The sequence below is a fragment of the Phacochoerus africanus genome, chromosome 7 (genome assembly GCF_016906955.1).
Source record: "Phacochoerus africanus isolate WHEZ1 chromosome 7, ROS_Pafr_v1, whole genome shotgun sequence".
In the NCBI taxonomy this organism is placed as follows: domain Eukaryota; kingdom Metazoa; phylum Chordata; class Mammalia; order Artiodactyla; family Suidae; genus Phacochoerus; species Phacochoerus africanus.
In genome coordinates, this window is record NC_062550.1 from 77,175,776 (window position 1) to 77,199,157 (window position 23,382).

A 23,382-nucleotide genomic window follows, 5' to 3' on the forward strand; every position below is an offset into this window, starting at 1 on the left:
CCAAATAGTCTACCAAACACAACAGACACTTTAATGACTGAGTCGTTACGAAGATGATTTATCACAGCATGTCTTAAAATTTTTCTCAAGACAGAGATACTATACATCCTATTTGTTCTTTCCTTTCCTAGTGACTCTTCTCTTCTATTATCCAGATTGCATCCCAATGCCCTGCTTTCTAATTTCTGCTACTATTTTTGCTTTTTCTCCTTCATCCTCCCTCATTTTATCCCCTTCCTATCCTTCCTTGCCTGTGATATTATGGGAGCTTCTTTTTCATCACCCTTAACAGCCAGTGAGGGCATTCTTTTCCTTGTGCTTTCACAAAATCATCAGTCACATCCTGTATCCTGATTCTGTTCAGCTATTTTTGTCACTGGTGACTTTTCTACACTTCAACTGTTGTGTGTTCCAGACAACTGAAGGTGCGTGGGGTTGCAGAGAGGGGCCAGTGCTAATATGTCAAAGTGTTACTTTATGATTATCCTTCTTATACACCCACTCACTATTCTGTTTTCACTTAATTTTCAGTACAGAAATTTCTATCAATGGCCCAGCTCCGACTTCAGTTCTTCAAAACATTCCAGAAAAAACGTGCAGACCAAGCAAATAAATAAGGGTTTCAGTGGAAACTGAAACTCCTAGACCACTTAGCATAAATGCATATAATATGAAGAAACTATGTTGTTTTCAGGCAATAAGGATTTTTGTCTGAAAGAAAGGTAATAAATGTTATCGACTTAGAAAAGCTGAGGTTTTCCTTCCTTTTTCAACACTTTCACTTTGTCTACTATCATTATAATTTAAGGAAAGCATCTCATAAAAATAAAACCTTTAAGTTATTAAGTCAACTATTTCTACTGTGTAATAGAAAAGGTTTTAAGAATATGTATTCTTGTATGCCTCAACTTATATCTTCACTATTACTTATATCAAAATAAGCTAATAAACTCTGAAAAACATCCAAATTCTTTCTGTATAGAATTTGGCTAAAAGAACCCACTGTTAAAATCACAGGGTAAATTGATGAAACAGAGCTAAAAATGTACCCTAAGCCCAGGCTCTGCATCTTTTTGCATATTTTAAGATTAGGTTTAAGTATTTATAGAACTTGGGTCTGTTTCCTGGTTTAGAAGTGTATTTGAGGTAGGGTGAAATGCAGGTAAAGACAACTGTGATTAATTAAAGGAAAACAAAATTTCAAAGTAGCCAACTCAGCTCATTTCTCCTATCTCATAATGCATCCCATCAGGTTAATTATAGAAAGATGGCTGGTCTGGGATCAGAGCAAACATCTCATGTAGAAAACCCACTGTAATGTATAGAACGCAATTTCTTTTGGCCATCCAAGAAGGCATGGCAGTAATTCCTGTTACCAAAAAGAAAAAAAAAGTTTCTGTAATGAGATTTTACCTATAAAGACAGTCATTACTGGGCACTGGGTATGTCTCAGGTAATGGTTAAGAATTTTATATTGATTGATATTTAATTCTCCCAACAACCCTCTGAGTTATATATGATCATCATCCCCGTGCAATAGATGAGAAATGACCTTGAGTGATTTACTCAAGCTCACTTAGGTTCTACAACAGGAATTCCAACACCAGACATCACTTAGTACTCTTAATTTCCATGCTGTAATGTCTCCCCGTTATTTGGAAAGATGATTATCCCGTTCAGGTAAAATCCCATCTTTTGTCTGATTTCTCTCTTTCGCAGTCCATTTAAAATACATCCTGAAAGTATTTCATCATCAGAAGACCCAATACCTACAATTAAGTTGACTTCATATTAGAATATTTCCCCTATTACAGTTACTACTTGTAATTTTTACTGTTTAAAAATGAATATATATGACATTTGAAATATGTAAAAAATAAAGACAAAAAATTTCGTGTTTTATAAGAACATACCAGTTATTTGGGGTTCCACTGAAAGTATCTTAAAATAAATAAATTTTTTTAATTTAACAACACTAAAGAATGAGGTATATAAATGTTTTAATCACAGACTTTTACTGTATGCAATTAACTGTATTTCACAAGTTGCATCTTACAAAAAAGACAGTACCATTGTGCCTGTAAAAAGTACTGCAATTAAACAGAAAATTACGTTACCACATGAAACCACCAAATATCACAACTGCCAGGGTCTATAGTTTTACTTCTTTCTTCAAATGCTATCATGATGTTTTCACATGCTATTTTGCATCCGAGTTATGATTTAAAGTTCATTTATAGTTCAGAAGTCTCCTATATGTGAATATATATTAAGCAAATGGCTAAGAGGAAGCAGGAGACCCTAAGCGAATTTAAGAAGCACTGTGTGGTTTCTAAGTTGGATTTTTAAGTACAACATAAAACACTTTTATTAGCTGTAAACAAAAATGCAAAATCTGTAGTCATAAAAATATTTTATTGGTAAATTTACATAATAGTAAGTGGGGCTGTAAATACTTTTTTAAAGTTCAGGATATTGATAAATCCATAAACTGGCAATTGTTTCTGAAAATAGTACACTCTAACTTTTATAAGAATTGTTGTATTTAAGAGGCCAATTAAACTGATTTAAGATTAGTTATTTCCCAGTTCTGTGCAACAGTTCCTATTTCTCTATTAATTAGATTCATACTTCTATGACCCTGGATAAGTTCGGGGCAAGGAAACAGTGATAAAACTATTATTAAGTTAAAGCTTTACCAAAATTGCAGCTTTTAAAATACGGCAGGTTTCTTTTCTGTTTTTGCCAAATGCTTATAACTACTATTTGAATTTTAATGTTCTATATAATACAGAAAATACCAGTGTTTCATGACAATAGCACTAAACCTGAACTATAAAGCTAACTGTTTTACTGTTCACTAGTCTGCTAGTAAACATTACAATAAATGAATGTTTTGTAATATAAGCAAAAAAAAAAAAAAAACCCAAAATAGAAAACCAAAAACATAATTCAGGAACAATAATTTAGTAAAATGTGTCAAAAACATTGGCAACGGTTCATACAAATTCTTTATTTAATAACAATTTTCCTATTTAACCACACCAAGTACCAGCAGGTGTATTTAAGAGGATAGCCATTAAGAAAATCCTGTTGCAGCAATAGTTTGATTAAGTTGATCTTTGACTTGTATACATATAACTATCTGTTTCACAATTCTCAAATAATACATATTTAGGCAGCTTGCACTATGTTATAAAAATTTAAATTCGTTACATGCCAATAGTAGAGAATTCAAGAATTATGTGTTAGAATTCACTAAACTAAAAGTGAAAACAGACTTACCAATAACACTGCATAATGAATAATTCAACCACATTTTCATGGCATCTTTAACTGCGGAGACCAAAATGTTCAGACTGGAAATGTTTGGTAGGCAGAGATTGCAATAAAATCTAACAAATTTCTATCTTATGTAAAACACAAATTATGGATTGTGCATGAATACGTTTGTCATGAAAATGTGGTACTTCTTGGCATAATCTGTCTATCTGCATGGTACGACAGAGGTGACTAAGAAACTGGAGAAAATAAACTTTAATGAGATTCTCCATTCAATGATGAGGCTTCTCCTCTGGGTGAAGATGACCTGGACATTCCCCTCTCTGTGTTATCAGAGCTAGAGCCACTCTGACTGTGCTGATCTGCAGAGGCAGCACTGGATGCAGGCGGTGACTTTGTTTTCTCCTTAAAGTCTGTAATAATGACTGTCAGGTCGCCAACAGTAACCTCCAAATGTTGAGCACTACTCCGATCCACATTTTTCAATCTTGGTCTAAACACAAAAGATAATAAAATTTTAAACTAGCTTTTCTCTCCACCAACTTTTTGATCATGTAATGCATAATAGATTAGGTAAAAATAATAAAATGAATACATCTATCTTTAAGGCTCTATATTTATGGGCAACAAGGCACAAACATATAATCAAACGTTGGAAATAATTAACATTAATCCAACTAATCATTCATGAATCTTCCTCATCATGATAAAAAACTCTGGGAGTAATGGTCTCTTACTTGTGCTTTTATAGCTTTATCCAATTTTGCAGACGGCTTGTCAATTTTATTAGAATAAATGTTTCAGCACAGCAATGACAGAGTTGCACCACCGAAGAAGCTGCTAACAGCTGAGGCTGCATTATACGCAGGGCTGTTATCCCACGGACGTGCACCTATGCAAAGGGCACCACGACTGTCTGTTCCACCTGGACCCATGACCACTATCACTGCTTAAAGCTCACGCAAATATCTGTTCAGTATTGTGAATATTATTCCTGGCTTTACGAATGAAAGAGAAACAGCTCAAACACGAATGTCTTTTAATCTAGTTTTTTTTTTTTTTTAAAGCATCCTCACATTTAAGCTTATATTTGCAGCCTTTGTATTTAATTTGTAATATGCCTTCAACTCAGAAAACACTTTCATGATAAAATAAAGGAGATGAAATCTTTTATTTTACTTAACATACTGTACATATCGATGTTAAGAGACAATATTAAATAGCTAAATTTATTAGTTCCAAAGTGCCATTAAAACATTCTTCAAATTTACCTGGTTTTCTTATGACTGTTCTTTTTGCTAGTTGTTTCCTTTTCACTTTTTTCTTTGTCTACTTTATCTTTTTTCTCTTTCTTTGACTGTGTAGGGGGCACAAACTGCTGAGTAACCTGCTGTGCAACCAACTGGGAGACAGGTCGAGGTTTCCTGTGTGCATGTTAAAAAGAAAGGTTTTTTTATTATTATAATTTAGAATATATTTTCTTTATTAGAGAACAGATCAAATTGTGAGGATACATGATTTTCACATATAAAAATTTTTCATATGTAAGGTAATTCAGGTATGCAATTTGTCAATAAACACATACATTACTGTCTTTCCTATTCAACAAAAATAGAACTATAACAGTTAAAAGTTACAGCCCAAAATACATACGCAAACCACTGAAATGTAACTGTTACATAAATCGATATGAAAATTATTAAAAACATATCAAACTGTGCTTATAGGGAAGGGCACATATAAATAAACCTGAATTTTTAAAATTAAACTTGAAAGTTTATAGTGAAACAACATTTAGGAGTTCTTGCTGTGGCGCAGCGGAAATGAATCCGACTATGAACCATGAGGTTGAGGGTTCGATCCCTGGCCTCACTCAGTGGGTTAAGAATCTGGCATGGCCATGAGCTGTGGTGTATGTCACAGACACAGCTCAGATCCCGTGTTGCTGTGGCCGTGGCATAGGCTGGCAGCTGTAGCTCTGACTGGACCTCTAGCCTGGGAACCGCCATATGCCACAGGTGTGGCCCTAAAAAGACAAAAACAAACAAATGAACAAAAACAAACATTTAAATTTTTCTCTCCTTCCTCGGAGAAGGAAATATCTCACCATCTGCGACAATGGCCATTCTTTAAAATCTTTCATTTATTTACTTACTAAATATTTAAGTGTCAAAATGTTATCGCTCCTTATTGTTCAAATCCATGGGGTTCTTTATGTATTTAGCCACAGTTTCACCGTATTTTTGTTTTTCTTTTTTCTCCACTCCACAGCATATGGAGTTCCTGGGCCAGGGATCAGATCAGAGCTACAGTTTCGACCTATGCTACAGCTGCAATAATGCCAGAGCCTTTACCCCAATGTGCCCTGCCAGGGAAAGAACCTGCGCCTCGGAGCTGCAGAAATGCTGCAGATCCCACTGCACCATAGTGGAAACGCCTCACTATGCTTTTTTTGACCATGGAGATCTGCCCATTCCTTGGAGACCTGCCCACTTACTCACTTGCTCACTAATAAAAATATTTATTGAGAACCTACACAGGAACTGCACCAAGGTAGCTGAAATGTTGCCTGGCTTCAACCTTTCGTGCCAGTACAAGTTGTCACTTTACTGGCTCAAGGATCCTTCCAGCTTTATGGAAGAACTTCAGCAGCTGAGGTCAAGACTCAAAGTAAATAGTCTAAGTTCTTAAAATGATAGAGAAAAAGAAGACTGAGGAGGGAAAAGAGGTGGGAGGGGGAAAGCAAGGAAAAATAAGATAAAAATACATTTTAACACGTGGTCTACAAACAACAGTAACCTATTGCCTGGAAAATCCTGACCCTATTTTGGGCAGTAGTTATTAAAAGATTCTTTATTCCTCCAAAACAAGACAATATATAAACCAAAGAGAAAATACTCCACAATCAACTATTCAAAGCTGCAAGGAGGAATCCTTTGAAGCAGGAAACAGGAAAACACAGTATATGAAACAGACCTCAATAAATTGATATTAAATTTTGTTTAGAGCCTACAGAGTCCTACAGAATACAGAAAGGATATCCAGGAAGGATGTCCAACACACAATTTAAAAAGCAGGACTTACATTTCAGGGTTAATGATGTCCATTTAGTTACACAAATGAAAACGATAGTGAAAGCATGGTAAATCATGGCTGAGCATGCTAAGGAAATGAACTTAAAAAAAAAAAAAAAGGATTAAAGCAGTGTTTCTCAAATTTAAGGATCACCAAAGCTTGTTTGGTTTGCTTAGTTCTGCTCCCAGGGTTCTGACTCAGTGGGCCTCAACGTAGAGCCTAAAACTTGCATTTCTAAATAGCCCTCTGGTCTAGCCACCACACTTCACAAAAAAGCTTGAAGAAATTCCATCTACTGAGACACTTGCTGCACAGAGTTTGAGATGGAGAGCAGACCGTGGCAGGGAAATGAAAAATCCAAGGCTGGACAGACAGGAAGGAACCCAATAATAAAAAGCAAAGAAGACTGATTTGCCCTTAGATGGAAGATGGTGAAGAAATTCAGACTTGAATTTTACGAAGATTATTTGCAGCCATCTGGAGGGGGAAAGGAACTACTGAGGCGAGGAAAGCTACTTTAATAGATTAGGCAAAAATAAAAATGGCTTGGAGTTCCTCGGTGGCGCAGCAGGCAAGGATCCAGTGTTGTCACTGCTGTGGCCCAGATTGCTGTTGTGGTGTGGATTCAGTCCCTGACCCTGGAACTTCTGCATGTCTGAGGCATGGCCAAAAAATAAAAATAACAATGGCCTGAATTAAAAGGAAGCAGCAGGAGGGTTAAAGACAGGCTGAAGAAGGAGAATCAAGGGATATGCTGACAAATTAGATGTGCCTTTCTTGTTTTTCAATCAACAAATACTCTTTCAGGAAAACATACAGAAATCCTTATTTGCCCTAATGTAACCAATATTCTGTGTATGAAATCTAATAAATAAATAAATAAATAAAGTCTTAGATGTTGATAAATACTACGGAAAAACACAGCGAGTGTTAGGGAAAGAATAGCAATTTTAACTCTACAGTTTCTTCTTCTTGGATCTAAACACAAGGAAAGGGGTTACACACCACTGTATAACCATTACCTAGCACAGTACTGAAAAAAATACTAGATACTTCATATCTGTTGACAAACGAATGAATGATTAAAATCAGGTTCAATGAGGAAGGAAGACGTTTTTAAAGAAAAGGAATATTGTCTGTCTCTAAGTTTACTCACTGGCCAGGACCAACCACTCACTAACAAGCAGTGAAGAGTAAGAGAAGCAAGAATTAATTTCTCTTTTAATTATAGAAAAAGTTCAAAGGTGTGGCAGGTTGAGAAAAGATTTGTTGAGACTAGTGAACAGTGAGTCACCTAAGGTTAGAGTGAGACATACAGTGCAACTGAGATGTAGCCATCATTTATCTCCCAGGGCATCAGGGGTCTCTGAATGTCTTATGCCATTACAGATGAAGGTGTGACAACTTCCTTTACTATAGTGTGTACTTCACTCCCTTCATCCCCAAATTTGCAAAATGAATTTACAAATATGTTAAACAGAATTACAATAAAATTGCAAACATTAAAATAAATTTACATTCTAGAGTAGAAACCTTAGTTTCTAGCAATCAATAAATTCATATTAGTTATTTACAGGCCATTATTACTAACTTAAGACATATAATAGTTTTTATTCTCTTTACTTAGTACTGCCTTTAGAGTAAATTGAATATTTTCTAGGTTTTTCTGGATTCATTAATGACCTCAGTACTCAATGTGGTTTTACCCATAAGGTGAAGGAAACACCTCAGTCCTAGATTCTCTGATTCTGAAGATTTTCAGGATATAACTACTGTGTTGTGGTTAGGTACAGACTATTTTTGTAATACCATCATTCCCCCATCCCTCCAGCATCTGTCTTCAAGTTGGTACCCATCCATTATGTGACACAGTTCCTCAGTATCTCACTCCTGCTTTCATGTGAGAAAGGGATAATCATCCTAACTCCCCAACTTCACGATTCTTACAACAGATGCCAAATCTTTTTCATATTTAACAAATTTCATCTCTCCAGAATCTTCCTTTTTATATGGCCCATAAATCTGAAAATGAAAGCTTATTAGCAGAGCATGATTTGTACCATGAGGTTAAGCTTCATAAATTAACATTTTTAAACATATGTATCTAGAATTCTTCTCAGTGTTAGAATCTCACAGATAAGAACAAAATATTCAATAAACGCATATTCTCCTTCAAGGTAAAAACCAACACAAAGAACAATTAGCTGAACCAGTCAGGTGGGAGACTGGAATCGGGAAACGAGCTGGGAGACAACCACACCAAACTGGAAATGGTGGTGCTGGTCATGTTGGGTTTGTGGATTTTATAAAATTTCAGCAAAGGTGTCCCTAGGGCAAGTGGAAATGTGAGATTACTATTCTGATAAGCAATCATGTAATTTCTGTACTTGGCTCTGCTAGTTGTTGATTTTGTTGGTTTTTAATCACTAACAAATTTTCTACAAAGGTTCTTTTCTGCCATAAGAAAATGAAATTTACTTTTGATTTTCAATAGCTCAATCCTTTTTATCCTAGATTTTCCTAAATGTGTATTAAATTCATTTATTCTTATTTTAATTAGATGGTTGATTTTCACTTAAAGATTATGACTTTGTTCCTCTGGTCTAGGATTATTTGATCTGGTTCAACTTTGGGGGAAAAGATGCACAAAATATATGTATATATGTAGCTTAATTACTGGAATAAAGTTCTCTGCTCTAAGGGGCTGAGTAAAGTTTTAAAGATCTTTTTACCCTATCTTAAAGTGACTCACCTTTGCCATGCTCTTTGAGAAAGAAAGCCATCCTATCTCTAGCGACCTTAAAAAGTAACTGTGATCCCTTTTCTACTTAGTAAGAAAAATCTGGAGGATAGTAGAGAATTTTAGAGGTAGAGGAGAGTTAACACAGGATTTCAAGGGCAGGGTATTATTTATAAGGTATTGCCCTTTTTATGTTCAGAGATTTATCATTCATGGTTGTTTGTTTTCTTAGGACCACACCTGAGGGCATACAGAAGTTCCCAGGCTAGGGGTCAAATTAGAGCTGCAGCTGTAGGCCTATACCACAGCCACAGTAACATGGAATCCGAGCCGAACCTGTAACCTATGCTGCAGCTTGCAGCAAAGCCACATCCTTAACCCAGTGAGGCCAGGGATTGAACCTGCGTCTTTCATAGATACTACCTGGGTTCTTAACCTGCTAAGCCACAACAGGAACTCCTCATTCATGGTTTTGACAATACACCTACAATGCTAAAGATTCTGTGACAACAGGGACAAAAAGGTCATCCAGTTAGTAAGATAACTGCTCTCCAGACATATACCAACTGCACTCTATTGTCATCTACTTATTCACATACGTCATGATTAGCTGTAACATGTAAAATATGGCATTCTAAAATTTTGGGATTCCTATGTACCCTTCAAACAGACTGTACGAGGCTTGGTAGTTCTGTTGACCTACTGTAACATAAAAAGGGGGGGGGGGCATTTTAGCAACCATTTATGGATATCTACTACTCATCAGAACAAAATATTTAGGGGCTGTTTGACCTTTTATGTGGGTAGGAGGCTGGTTAATGTTGACTCGATATATGCCATTTCTAACTATGTGTCTGCCCTCCACCCCAACCATCCCACAACAAAAACTCTCTGAGCTACATATTATAAGAAAAACATTTTAGGCTTGATTAATAAGCTCATTACAATTTAGCTTTGTCAAGTAGGACAGGCGAAGCAAAAAAAAAGAGATATAAAACAATAAGTGATTCTTTTTTAAATGAGGTGGCATATCCTCAGTTCAGAAAGAAGTAATCTGCCTGACAATACTAAAATAGATATAGTAATAAACTAAACAATTAGAATAAGTCTTCATGAGTAAAAAGCGCTGGACTAAACCCAAATCTGTTTTGAGTCTGCTGATAGATACATTGCTAACAAAAGTCCAAAAATACAACCAAGGAAGATTTTATAAGCAAACCACCTTGTTTTACAAATGTATTGCTCACAGACATCTGCCAAGCACTAGGTAAGGTGCTGGAGAGTCACCATGAACAAGCTAGACACTGTGCGCTCAGAGAGTCTGTTTAGCTAGTGTGTGAGATACAAGCCTCACAAAAGTAAAGTAACTAAAAATAAATTCTGTCAAAAGTACTAGGAAGGAAAAACCTGGGTGCTGTGATTTAGGAAATAAGATAGAGGACTTACTATAAACAAGGTGGAAAGAAAAATAGCTATCACTATGGACTGCCACTCCCCTTTTAAGTCATTTTATGAATAATTTACAGAAGTAAAAATAAGGAACAGTGAATATTAAAAATTTACTACTATTTTAAAACATAGTAAACTGAAATTTTTATCCCAATTGAAGGTATATGCCTGAAACAGACAAAAATTTTTTGTTTGTTCATTTTATGGCTGCACCCACATAGCATATGGAAGTTCCCAGGCCAGGGATTGAATCTGAGCTGCAGCTGCGACCTACACCACAGCTTGCAGCAATGCCAGATCCTTAATCCACTGAGCAGGGTCAGGGATTGAAATCACATCCTCATGGACACTATGTTGGGTTCTTAGCCCACTGAGCCACAACAGGAACTCCCAAAGTTTTTTTTTTTTTTTTTTTAACTTAACTAATTCCTTTTCAGCTGTTAAGTCTAGTCCTAGGAACATATACCTACCTTGCAAATACTGGTTCTTGATTTCAAATACATCTCTAATAGAATCTGGCTTATATTTACTTCTACTTCTTGCACTTGCACCGTCAAAAAACTTTACTTTGAAAACCTAGACAGGTCACAATTTCTTCAAGAGAGGACATCCATTTTCTTCAGTCCAAAATTATCAAACATTATCATTTCCAGACTAGGTATACATTCCTAACCTTTAGCGTCTGTCCACTTATGAATTCTATTTAGTAAAATCTTGGTGCCAAGTATCAAAGATGATGATATAATACCATCATATGCCCTACAGCAAAACAAGATGGTTCAGGTTCACTATCCCAAAATACTGCATGATAAAGTCCTTTCTGTTGAATGACTGTTCATGTAAGAAACCATATTTGCTTTTTCTCTTTAAAAATATTTTTTTCATGTAATGATTCTTGAGTTTGTAAAAAACATTCAGGATATTATTGGATACTGTCATTTGAACTGTCATAGCCACATTGCTCTAGCTCCATGCAGCCAACAGAGGTGAACAAGCATGAAGGGATGTATGTTAGTACATGTGAACACCCTGATTTTTTCCTCCCCAGGACTTTGGAAGAGCATTCTATGGCTTGGCCTGCTCAGTGGATCTTTCCTTCCCAGGCTATCTGAGGTAGATCTTATTAGACAAATGAGTTTCTGAGATTTTGTGATGAAGAACTAGAAGAAAAGGAAGTCAGAAAGAAATTGCTAAAAGGGGGTTTGTTTTGTTGTAGGGGATGGAGAGCTTTTGAGAAGTGTACCTTTCAAGCAAGAGTATTATATGAGGGCAGAGGTAGAAGAGGGAAAATGATGACTTAAAAAAAATGTTGTTAGGGCTATGTGTCTTTTTTCACTGTCTCTGAGAAATACAAATAAAGAATTTGCTACTTTATTTTGAAATTGTAAAAAAATAAAAAGTGAATTAATCTTCAAAATAAATTAATGAGCTTTAGTGGTCATCTTCCTTCTATTCATGTTAACATTTGAACACATGTATACAACATATTATTTATAGTCTTTTAAAAAGAAACGTGCTGGGAGTTCCTGTCGTGGCTCAGTGGTTAATGAATCCAACTAGGAACCATGAGGTTGCGGGTTCGATCCCTGGCCTTGCTCAGTGGGTTAAGAATCCAGTGTTGCCGTGAACTGTGGTGTAGGTCGCAGACGCAGCTTGGATCCTGAGTTGCTGTGGCTGCGGTGTAGGCTGGTGGCTACAGCTCTGATTTGCCCCCTAGCCTGGGAACCTCTATATGCTGTGGGTACAGCCCAAAAAAAGACAAAAAAAACAAACAAACAAACAAAAAAAGAAATGTGCAGAGTTCCCGTCATGGCTCAGTGGTTAACGAATCTGACTAGGAACCATGAGGTTTCGGGTTCAATCCCTGGCCTTGCTCAGTGGGTTAAGGATCCAGCATTGCCGTCAGCTCTGGTGTAGGTTGCATAGGTGGATCGGATCCCGCGTTGCTGTGGCTCTGGTGTAGGCCGACGGCTACAGCTCCAATCGTAGCTAGCCAATCAGACCCCTAGCCTGGGAACCTCCATATGCCACGGGAGTGCCCAAGAAATGGCAAAAAGACAAAAAAAAAAAAAAAATTAAAAAAATAAAAAGAAATGTGCATCACGTATTTGTGGAACCCTTGCAGCAGTTCTACAGAACCATGGTCTTCTACACTCTTTTGTAATGCTACTGATCCTTTCATGGCTGTGCTCTATCTCCCCACCAACTGGACTTTAATCCTTACATGGGTTAAATAGGCATACCTTGCCTATTTTTGTATTGCCAACAACTAGAATAGTATCAGATACTCAATAAATATGTCTTGACAATCAATATAAATCCCAGTTAAATTTAACATATAAACACAACTATTAATCCATTGTGTAAAACTAATTTCACTAGGTACCAGGATTCACTTTCTCAAAAAAATTGCTGCTGCCATCTTGCTTTTGAGCCATTTACTTCCATTTTCACGAAAGCTTTAATGTATGACTGCTTTCCACAAAAACCAATGACTATATCAGAGGATACAAGAGTCTAAGTGGCTTTCCCCACTTCCAAAAAAAGAAAAAATCTACTCTGCTAATACCAGTGCTATTTGACTTACCAGCAAAATGCAAACGTTACCTTATAAGAATGATATTCAAATGTTTTTTGTTGTTTTTGCAACAAAATCTTACAAGGAATTTCAATACACAAAACTGAAAACTAACACCTATTTTTTTAATGATTTTTATTTTTTCCATTATAGTTGGTTTACTAAGTATTCTGTCAATTTTCTACTCTACAGCAAAGTGACCCATTTGCTGTAGAGTAGAAAATTTCTACATTATCCTCCATTATGTTCCATCACAAGTGACTAGATATAGTTTCCTGTGCCGCAGCTGCAAGACTTTTTTTTTTTTTTTTGTCTTTTTGTCCTTTTAGGACCGCATGTGTGGCATGTGGAGGTTCCCAGGATAGGGGTCTAATTGGAGCTATAGCCACCAGCCTACACCACAGCCACAGCAACCTGGGATCTAAGCTGAGTCTGCAACCTACACCACAACTAACGGCAACGCTGGACACTTAACCCACTGAGCAAGGCCAGGGATTGAACCCTCATGTTTCCTAGTCAGATCCGTTTCCACTGTGCCACGACGGGAACTCCCCTGCAAGTCTTTATTAAGCCTTATTTGCTCAGAGAATGCAATGAGTATGTTCCACCACCTTAAGAATCTATGCTGAGTATTCTGAAGAGTTTTCACTCCAAGGTCTATATACATTTAATTTTCAACAGCAAATGCTTCCACAGAGGGAAGTGTTCAGGGAATACAATTTTCCCTAACCTCCTGGGAGGTGGAGAAGGAGAGACTTGATTCCTTGGCAGCTACTGAGAGAGTCTCTGCTAAGTACAGAAAAAATGGATGACTACATCAGCTTTAGAAAAACTAGGTTAGGGTGTTTGGCAATTAAGTCTCTGAAAAATTCCTCAAATCATTAAGCAACATCACAGTCCACTTGATTTGAAAGACTAAGGACATGCTCCAGAGCTAGAAACAGGTCATCCTCAACTTTTCCTTCCCTTTAGCCAAATAAAAATCAAGTCCTTGCAATTTTTCATATATTCTTAGAACAGCTCCCCCTCATCATTCCCACAAGCAACACTCTAGTCTAACCCAACAGCAGCCTTCTACCTGCATTACTTGACTCCCTGCCTTCTCCCCGACAATCCAAGATTACTCTTCCTTGCACACATTTATTTAACGAGTATTTACCAGGCACTCAGTGTGTTCAAATCGCTGTTCTAAGTGCCAGGGATAGAGCTCTGAACAAAACTGCTATTGTGTTCTGTTATTTATGATGGGGTGATTTTGATTCTTATTTCAGAGAAAACACAAGGATTTGATTAAAATTTCCATATGTTCCCATATACTCTAACTTCCCTCTCCATATTCCCAGTTAAGGCCATGCTTCCATCTGCACACTGGATCCCTTCTCCAAGACATCACTGACCTCTTGCTCTCCTACCACAAACATATCTCCTACTCTACTAGGTTATTCCTATCAGCATACAAACACATTATGATAGTTCTTACTTTTTTTTTTTAAAATACGGGAGTTTCTGTTTGGCTCAGCAGTAATGAACCTAATAATCATGAGGACACAGATTCGATCCCTGGCTTCACTCAGCGGGGTAAGGATCCAGCGTGCTGTGAGTTGCAGTGTAGGCCAGCAGCTACAGCTCCAATTTGATGCCTAGCCTGGGAACTTCCATATGCCGAGGGCGTGGGCCTAAAAAGAAAAAGAAGATCCATCCCTACTTCCACATTCCCTTCTAGCCACTGCCCCATTTCTTTGTTCTCTTTTCCACAATAAGCATCAAATGATTTATCTATACTTACTTGTCACATTTCTTTCCTCCATTCTGTCATGGGCTCATCTCAATTTGTCCCTACCACTCTACCAAAGTATTTCATTCAAGGTCATCAATAATCACTTTACCATATTCACTGGTCATCTGTAGCTCTCATTTCACTTGGTCTTTTCATGCCATATTTTATTGCATTTATCACTCTTTCCTGTCTGCCAAAAGTTTCTTCACAAGCCTCTAGAACACCACACTCTTCCATTTTACTCCTGCCTCACCTGCTACTCTTTCACAGTCTCATTTACTAGTTCCTTCCTCTCCTTTCCCATTTCTAAACTTTGGAGGGGCCAGAACTCAGTTTTCAAGAATCTATCTACATTAATCCTCCAGGATGGGCTACTCAAAGTATGGTCCATCCACCCAACGAGGGTACCAGCACCTGGGAGCCTCAAAGTAATATAAATTCTCAGAACTTGACCCAGAACTACAGGTATTTTTACACAAGCAAAAGCCTGAGAAATGGCTGTCCTAGGTGATCTCATTCAGTCTTTGGTTTTAAATACCATCTGTAAAGTGGTGCTTGGTCTTGGCGCCACATTAGAATTAAGCTGTGATGCTTTTATTTTTCTTTTTTACAGTGCACCTGCAGCATATGAAAGTTCCCAGGCTTGGGGTCAAACCAGAGCTGCAGCTACTGGCCTACACCACAGCCAGAGCAACACAGGATCCAAGCCACATCTGCAACGTAAGCTGCAGTTTGTGGAAACGCCAGATCCTTAACCCACTGAGTGAGGCATCCTCACAGAGACATCAGGTTCTTAACCCACTGAGCCATAACAGGAACTCCCAGAAGCTCTATTTTAAATAGTCCAGTTCCATTTGAAGTCAGGCTATTGTTGCTTTCATTCCGTGGTGTTCTCTTTCCCATGACACTGGAGGTCAGGTGAACCACTTTTTTGATTTAGAGATAATTACATCAAAGTAAGTATTAAAGTTCTTTTGAAGGGGTTGCCTTATCAGATAGCTTTTATTTTGCTCATTTTTAAAAATGTGGTTATTTTTTATTATTAAGGTTTTCAAAATGTTAGGAAAATATACATAATATTTAACTTTTTAAGCCATTCATAATTATATAATTCACTGGTATTAAGTACAATGACAATGTTGTATAACCATCACCATTATCTATATCCAAAACTCTGTATCCATTAAACACTAAAACTCTCTTTCCCCTTCCTCCCCCTAACCCCTGCTAACCTCTATTCTACTTTTTGTCTCTAATTTTCTTCTTCTAGGTGCCTCATATAAATGAATCATTCAATTTATCCTTCTGTGTCTGGCTTATTTCCCTAAGCATCGTTTTCAAAGTCCATCCATGCTGTACCATATATCAAAATATATATCCTTTTTATGTCTGAATAATAGTCATTTGTATCTAATTATTGAGTTTAAAGAGCTCATTTTATGTTCTATTCACAAGTCCTTTTTCAGATTTATTATTTGAAAATATTTTCTCCCAGTCTATTGCTTATCTTTTCATTTTCTTTGAGGTTTTTGAAAGAGGAAAAAATTTTAATTTTGATGAAGTCCAAAGTATCAATTTTTTCTTTTAAGTACTCTGATTTCAATGTCATACCTAAGAACTATTTGCCTAACCCAGTATCACAAAGGTTTCCTCTTATATGTTCCCCCAATAGTTTAAAATTTTAGTTTAGGTCCATGATTTTGAGCAAATTTTTTATATAGAGTGTCAGGTATGAACTGAGTTTATATTCTGCATGTGGATTCAACTGTTCTAGCACAATTTGTTGAAAAGGCTACCCTGTCTCCACTGAATTGCCTTTGTACCACAGCCAAAAATTAACTGACCATATTTTTGAGGATTTAATTCTGGACTCTTTATTTTCAATGAGCCAAAACAGCACTGTCTTGATTACTACAGATTTATACTAAATCTCAAAATCAGATACTGAGTTCTCTAACTTCTTTTTCAAAATTGTGTTGGTTATCCTAGTTCCTTTACCTTTACATAAAAACTCTAGAATCAGCTTGCTGACATCTACAAGAAATCCTACCCAGATTTTGATTAGGATGGGGATGAACCTATAGGTTAATTTGGTAAAAAACTGACATCTTAACATCTGTGGTTATTTTAGGATATAATGACCTGATTCTGAAGTTCTGCAACAAATTCTTCACTTCTACTAAATAAAACCTGATACTGTCTTAGCTTAGCTAACCTAGAACAATATTGAAAATGAACTTTTTTGTGTGTAGCAATTGTTTCCAGGTGATTTTATGTTCTAATAGATTACTCTCTATTAAGTTTTAATGATGCAAAGCTATGTTCACTTTTGAGTTCCTGTTGTGGCGCAGCAGAAACAAACCCAACCAGTATCCATGAGGACATGGGTTCAATCCCTGGCCTTGCTCATTGGGTCAAGGATCCAGCATTGCCATGAGCAGCAGTGTAGGTTGCAGATGCAGCTCAGATCCCATGTTGCTATGGCTGTGGCATACGGCACCTCCAATTCAACCCCTAGCCTGGGAACTTCCATATGCCACAGGTTCACCCATAAAAAAGCTATGTTCACTTTGAATTTACTGGGTTTTTAAAAATTAATTAATTAATTTTATTTCTTTTTACGACCACCCCTGTGGCGTACAGAAGTTCCCAGGTTGAATTAGAGATGCAGCTGAGGCCTGCACCACAGCCATGACATACCAGATCCAAGCCATATCTGTGACCAACACTGCAGCTTATAGCAACACTGGATCCTTAACCCACTATGCAAGGCCAGGGATCAAATCTGCATCTTCACAGACACTATGTCGGGTTCTTAACCTGCTGAGTCACAATGGGAACTCAAGTGATTTAAAAAAAAAAATAACTATGCCTAGGAAAAAAGAAGTTAAAGTTTGCTAAATCTTATAAATTGAATAAGATTGTAAAAAGAACATTTACATTGAAATTAATAAATTGAATATTAATTTTAATAATGAAAGTATTAATCTCTAAATATTCTTTTCTGAGCATAAAAGTTTTTCAAAGGGACATACATACATGCCCCCCTAAGAACCTCTCATATGTTGAAACATATGAAAAAATGTGATCCATATGATCCAGCTATTCCCCCCTAAGATATTTATCCAGAGAAGAAAATACATGTCCACACACAGACTTGTACACAAATGTTCACACAACTCTATTTGTAGAGGTTTTGCCAAAAACTGAAAACAACCCAAATGTTCATCAACAGCTAAATAAAAAAGGGCATTCATACAATGGAATATTACTCAGCAAAAAAAAGGGGTGTACAGATACATGCAACGACATAGATAAATATCAAAACAATTACGCTTAAAGAAGCCACACAAGAGTGTACACACTGTATGACTCCATTTACATAATTCTGGAAGATGCAAAGTACATCTTACATTTACATAGAAAGCCAACCAGTAGTTGTCTAGCAACTGAGGATGGGAGGGAGGGAGGCACAGTAGGAAGGATTGAATGGAGTATAAAGACACTTCTGAAGATGATGGATATGTTCACTATCTTAATTGTGGAGATGGTTTCACAGGTGTATTCATACGTCAAAACTTATCAAACTGTACACTGTGTGTGGTCTATTGTATGTCAATTATACCTTAATAAAAGCTGTTTTTCAAATGTTTAATGTAATCACAAATCAAAATAAAACAGGAATGCCTGAGCCCCATTCCCACATTAAATACGAATACAAAGGGGTGGGACCAGGCTCAGAAATTTTCTGAAAATTCTCAAGCTGATTCTAAAGTCCATCCAAAGTTGAAGACAACTCATTTGTACAATGATGCTCCAAATTCTATGTCACTCGCCTCAATGTTTCCCCAAAACTCCAGATTTATATAAACCAATCACCTAACATCTTCACTTGGACATCTAGAAACAACTCTAAATAACCTGGGTCGTTCAACAATATGAGTCTGATTGCTCTCTTCTCGAATTCTCCTGTTCTCTGACAGTCTCCCTATCTTAGTAAACAGCACTCCATGTTTCCAGTTGCGCTCACCAAACACTCAGACACAGTATTCATTCCCCACTTTCTCTCACACTCACATCTGACTCGCCAGCAATTTTCTTCCACTCTACCTTCAAAATATATCTAGAGTGAGATAATTTCTCACTACTCCCACTGATACCACCCTTGCTATACTTACCAGGATAACTAATCCCCCGACCCTTCATCCGCTTTGCTACAGAGTGTTTTCCCACAAAGCAGACCACCGATCCTTCAAGGTATAAATCAAATTATATCATTCCTTTGCCAAAAATAATTCAGTGGGTTCCCCAAACCCTTTCTCAAGTTACACTGTGGCAACCAAAGTATGACAACTGAGAAAAAAAAACCAAAATTCTCGCTCTAGCCCTACATGATTTAGTCTTTTCCCACCTCATCTTCTATATGCGCCCCTCTGGAACCCTCTGTCCCTGCAGTCTTAGTTGGCTCAGGCCATAACAAAATATTATAGACTGGGTGGCTAAAACACAGAAACTTGTTTTCTCACAGTTCTGGAAACCAGAACATCTAAGACCAAAGTTTGTCAGAACTCAGCTTGTGATGAATGCTCCCCTCTTGGCTCACAGAAGGCTTCCTAACTGTTCCTCACATGGCAGAGAGAGGGAGAAAGATCTTTCCTTTTCTTCTTCTTAAAAGGCCACCAATCCTATCCCAGCAGGACCTCATCCTTATGACTGCATTTAACTTGAATTACCTCCTAAAAGCCCCATCTCCAAATACTAGAGATTATTAAGGCTTCAGCATATAAACTGGGGAGGGATGGGGGGAGGCACTATGTGGTCCACAGCACCCCACTTCACTGGCCTGTGCCTGCCTGGGGGTTTCCCCCTTCATCTCCTCTGCCTACTCACTCCCTCACTTCTTCCATGTCTCTGCCCCAAAGCCAGTTCAAGGAAGCCTTTCCTAACCTGACAAAAGACACTCCCCTCTCCAACTCTGTCCCCCTCTCTGTCTACTGCTGACTCCTCTATGTTCTTCAAAGCATCTTTCTACTTACGACATTACACTGTATTAGTTTACTGCCTGGCTTCCCCACCAGAAAAGAAAATATGCTGCTTACTACCTCCATAAGTATAAACAGGGACTTCTTCCTGTTTTATTTCATTCACTGCTGTTTGCCCTCTGCCTGGGCATAAAGCAAAAGCAAAGACACCCTAATGTGTTTTTAGTGGATGGGTGACTATCAAAACCTCCTGCCGAAAAGTTTCCAGGGACCTTATGTGATTCTATAGCAGTTTTCTAACCTAGCTACACATTAGCATCACAGGAAGTCTTTGAAAATTACAATATTTGGGCCCCATCCACACCAACTGAATAAAATTCTCCATAAGTGAGATCTGGTATTTTTCAAAGTCTCTCACAATTGCTCTTCTTGTGCAGCCACAGGCCTACAGAATAAGATCAAAGCTAAACTGCCGGATCTTTCCAAATCAGACCCTAGGATCTGGGTCTGTTGAGTGAAGCAAAATTACTACATGTCACCTTGTACTTACCCAGATCCCATCTCCTCCAAATAGCCTTACTCTTCCCTTTTCTGTTTGTTTTTCAGGGCTGCCCTTGTGGCATATGGAAGTTCCCAGGTTAGGGGTCAAATTGGAGCTACAGCTGCTGGCCTACACCACAGCCACAGCAACGCAGGATCTGAGCCATGTCTGTGACCTACACCACAGTTCACGGCAATGCCAGATCCTTAACCCACCGAGCAAGGTCAGGGATCGAACCCATATCCTCAGGGATACCAGCTGGATTGTTTCTGCTGGGCCACAATGGGAACTACCCAAATAGCCTTCTTTATCTACTCTAGCCTATATGCATCTCTCTCAAACCCTACAGCACATGTGGACTGTGTCACATAATCACAGTAAATACATATATAACTACTTCATAAAGTATAGCTCAGTCCCATTTTAAATTATTTATATTTCTTTTTTTTAAAGTTCCCCACATATGGAGTTCCCATCGTGGCTCAGTGGAAACAAACCTGACTAGTACCCATAAGGATACAGGTCTGATCACTGGCCTTGCTCAGTGGGTTAATAAGGATCCTGCGTTGCTGTGAGCTGTAGTGTAGGTCACAGACGCAGCTCGGATCCTGCGTTCCTGGGACTGTGGTGCAGGCCAGCAACTACAGCTCCGATTTGACCCCTAGCCTGGAAACTTCTATATGCTGTGGTGCGGCTCTAAAAAGACAAAAAATAAAATAAAATCCCCCATGTGTGTTGTGTACATACTGGACACAATAAACATATGCTAAATAAAGAAAGCTTGTTCATAATTTTTTTTTTAATTTGTACTAAAACTGAGAAAGGGTGCCTGCTTGAATCTTTCCATTAAGAACCACTTAAATCAGAGTTCCCTAACCTTGACTACAGATTGGAAACACCTGAGGAGCTCTGAAGACACTCTATCCTTCCTTGTCTGGGCCCCACCTTTTGGTGTCCTGATTTATTTAGCCAGGGATAGAGCCCAGGTATCCTTTTTTTGGTTTGGTTTTCCAGTCTCCAAGGTGATTCCAATGTGCAAAAGAGTTGAGAACCAATGACTGAAATACATCCAATTTGGATACTCTAGCTTTTCTAAATATAGAGATTGGCAGTACTAAAAAGATGTTGAGTTAGAGTCTGCCAAAAACAGAACTCATATTTTCCAAGTCTTTCTTTTATGATATAGATGAACTCCTAGCGTACTTACTGACCAAAATGTCTATTTTAGGATAAACAACTCTAATGCAGAGATTAATTTTCTGTTTTATGGTTCAAATTCCCTTCTGGTAACCTGTATTTACAGAGGATTTACTAGCACAACCTCTATTTCTTAAGTTTCTCTTCTTTCCTTCATTCCTTTACTCATTCATGAAAATGTTTATTGTGGCAGGCCGCCTTCTTCTAAGATGTCCCCAATAATCCCACCTTCTGTTATTCAATGCCCTTGTCTAATGCCTCGCGGGGAGTGGACTGGACTTGGTAAAGTGCTTCTAACAATTAGAATAGAGCAAAACTGGTTCATGCTGCCTCTAATACTAGGTTACTGAAGGACTCTTAACTTCCATCTTGCTTACCTTTTCCTGCTCTGTTGTGAGTGCCTCTATAAAATGGCCCACATAAAGAAGCCTCTGTCCAATACCCAGTGGGGAAGTGAGGCTTGCCAACAGCCACGTGAGTAAGCCCAGAAATAACTCCTCCCCCGCTAATGCCTTGAGATGACTCAGTCCATGAGAGACCCTGAGTCCGAGGACCCCGCTAAGCTGTACCCAGATTTCTGACAAACAGAAATGGTGAGGCAAATAATGTGTTGTTTTAAGCAGCTAAAATTTGAGTTAATTTGTTATGTAGCAATAGATAACTAATACACTTACTTATTAACACCTATAATATTTCAATAATATTCCAAGTATTGGGATGTCATCCTTTGTTTCAGAAAATCTGGTACCCAAACTTGGACACATCTAGCTCTGATCCACTGAATCTTCATAGAGTACACAGAGGTTATGGTACTGACTTAGAGCATCACTGTACTACAACAAATCACCCATCAGATTACAGTGCCTTCAGTGTGGGACCAGCTGTCCTTTGCTTGAGGTTACTGAAGTAAATATGTGATTCGTTCTTAACATTCTCATCCAGCTGTTCAAGCTGGGATTTCTTTTCACTCCTTGGTAACGTTCACCTTTATTCTACGCTGTCAGTTATTCTTTTTATACAATGTACTCTGTGTTCTCTCTCCTTACTCCTTGCTCTATTGCCTTTCCTCTGCTTCTTGGCCTGATAGGGGTAAGACAGTGTTTTCAGAGTCATCGCCAGGTAGCAGTATTGCTCCTTTCATTTTATCTCTCCTTTACCTTTCACAAGCCAGACTGGTTACTTCTTGTGTAACAATCAGATCTGTAACTGTTTTAATAACTGCTTCTACAACAGCTCGGTGCAATGTTCTCAAAGCCTGGTTTGTGTGCCACCAGGGGTCTCTGTCAGTCTATTAAGTGTTCCATAGGCCATCTGGTATAATCGCAGATTAATAAGGTGAGATCAGTTATGATTTTTCACATGTGGAAACCTTGTTATTTTATGGTGTATAATTCAAACTCATAAAAGTTGTTTTAACTCATAAAAGTTGTTTTAACTCATAAAAAGTAGAGATGAAAGTAATTCTAGAAATACCAGAATTCACTGAATATGGCTTCAATAGACTACAAAATGTCAATCAGTATGACTGCTAAGTGAATCTGCAAGTATTAATGTGTAAGTACAAGTACCTGGACAAGAAAGTGTGAGTGGAAAGTATACTGAAAAATATCTGCAAACTGTTTTTTAACAAGCCAGCATCCTGCTGCCTCTAGTGATCACAGGATTTTTCAAAAAGCAGCACGAGAATTAAAGCTTTTGAATAATTTCCAAATACAGTACTTCCCTAGCAAACCAATAAGTTTTTACAAAATAAGGGCAAAT

General features: G+C 37.7%; 1 protein-coding gene across 3 annotated transcripts in view; it reads right to left on the reverse strand.

The window, feature by feature from the left end:
• Window positions 1-2,396: 2,396 nt before the first annotated feature.
• The window catches only part of YAF2 (YY1 associated factor 2), a 77,625-nt gene continuing 56,639 nt past the window's right edge, over window positions 2,397-23,382 (reverse strand). For all 3 annotated transcript variants that reach the window (XM_047787983.1, XM_047787984.1, XM_047787985.1), the window contains 2 exons: window positions 4,554-4,706; window positions 2,397-3,775 (listed from right to left, as the gene is read on the reverse strand). In XM_047787983.1, the coding sequence (XP_047643939.1) occupies window positions 3,538-3,775; window positions 4,554-4,706 (391 nt within the window). In that variant the 3' untranslated portion in view covers window positions 2,397-3,537. The remainder of the gene's footprint in view (window positions 3,776-4,553; window positions 4,707-23,382) is intronic.